The sequence below is a fragment of the Penaeus monodon genome, chromosome 25 (assembly GCF_015228065.2).
Source record: "Penaeus monodon isolate SGIC_2016 chromosome 25, NSTDA_Pmon_1, whole genome shotgun sequence".
NCBI lineage: Eukaryota > Metazoa > Arthropoda > Malacostraca > Decapoda > Penaeidae > Penaeus > Penaeus monodon.
This window is the reverse complement of record NC_051410.1, coordinates 38,101,035-38,101,473: the sequence shown is the minus strand read 5'-3', so window position 1 is coordinate 38,101,473 and position 439 is coordinate 38,101,035. Positions and strand designations below refer to the sequence as shown.

Genomic DNA, 439 nt, shown 5'->3' with positions numbered 1-439 from the left:
AGGCATGGTTTTATTTGATTTTTTTTTTGTGTGGTTTATCTTTTTTTATTATTATACTCCATCATTTACCTTAATTATCTCCCATCAAATACCGTAAATAACCTCATCAATTACCCTAATTAACACCCATCAGTCACTTTAATTTTCCTCTATTTCCCTTAATTTCCCCCCCCATCAATTACCCTAATTACCCCCCCATCAATTACCCTAATTACCCCCCCCATCAATCACCTTAATTACCCCCCCCCCATCCATTTCCCAACCTGGCCTCTCCTCCCGAAGGCAAGGTCGCCCTCGGCCACGACGGCTGCCTCGGCGGGAGCGTGGACGGCGAGTTGGCTTGGGACGTTCGCGGCGACCACACCAAGACGCTGACGGTGTCCTCGGCCATTCAGTTTCCGGCCGAGACGAGGACGCTGGTGCTCAAGCAAGTGTTGAG

At 49.0% G+C, this 439-nt stretch overlaps 1 protein-coding gene across 1 annotated transcript in view; it reads left to right on the top strand.

Moving 5' to 3' along the window:
* LOC119589223 overlaps window positions 1-439 on the top strand; it is a gene marked incomplete in the record, with an annotated part of 32,073 nt that overhangs the window by 1,196 nt on the left and 30,438 nt on the right. Inside the window, 1 exon segment of the mRNA XM_037937828.1 lies at window positions 283-427. Coding sequence (XP_037793756.1) covers window positions 283-427 — 145 coding nt within the window.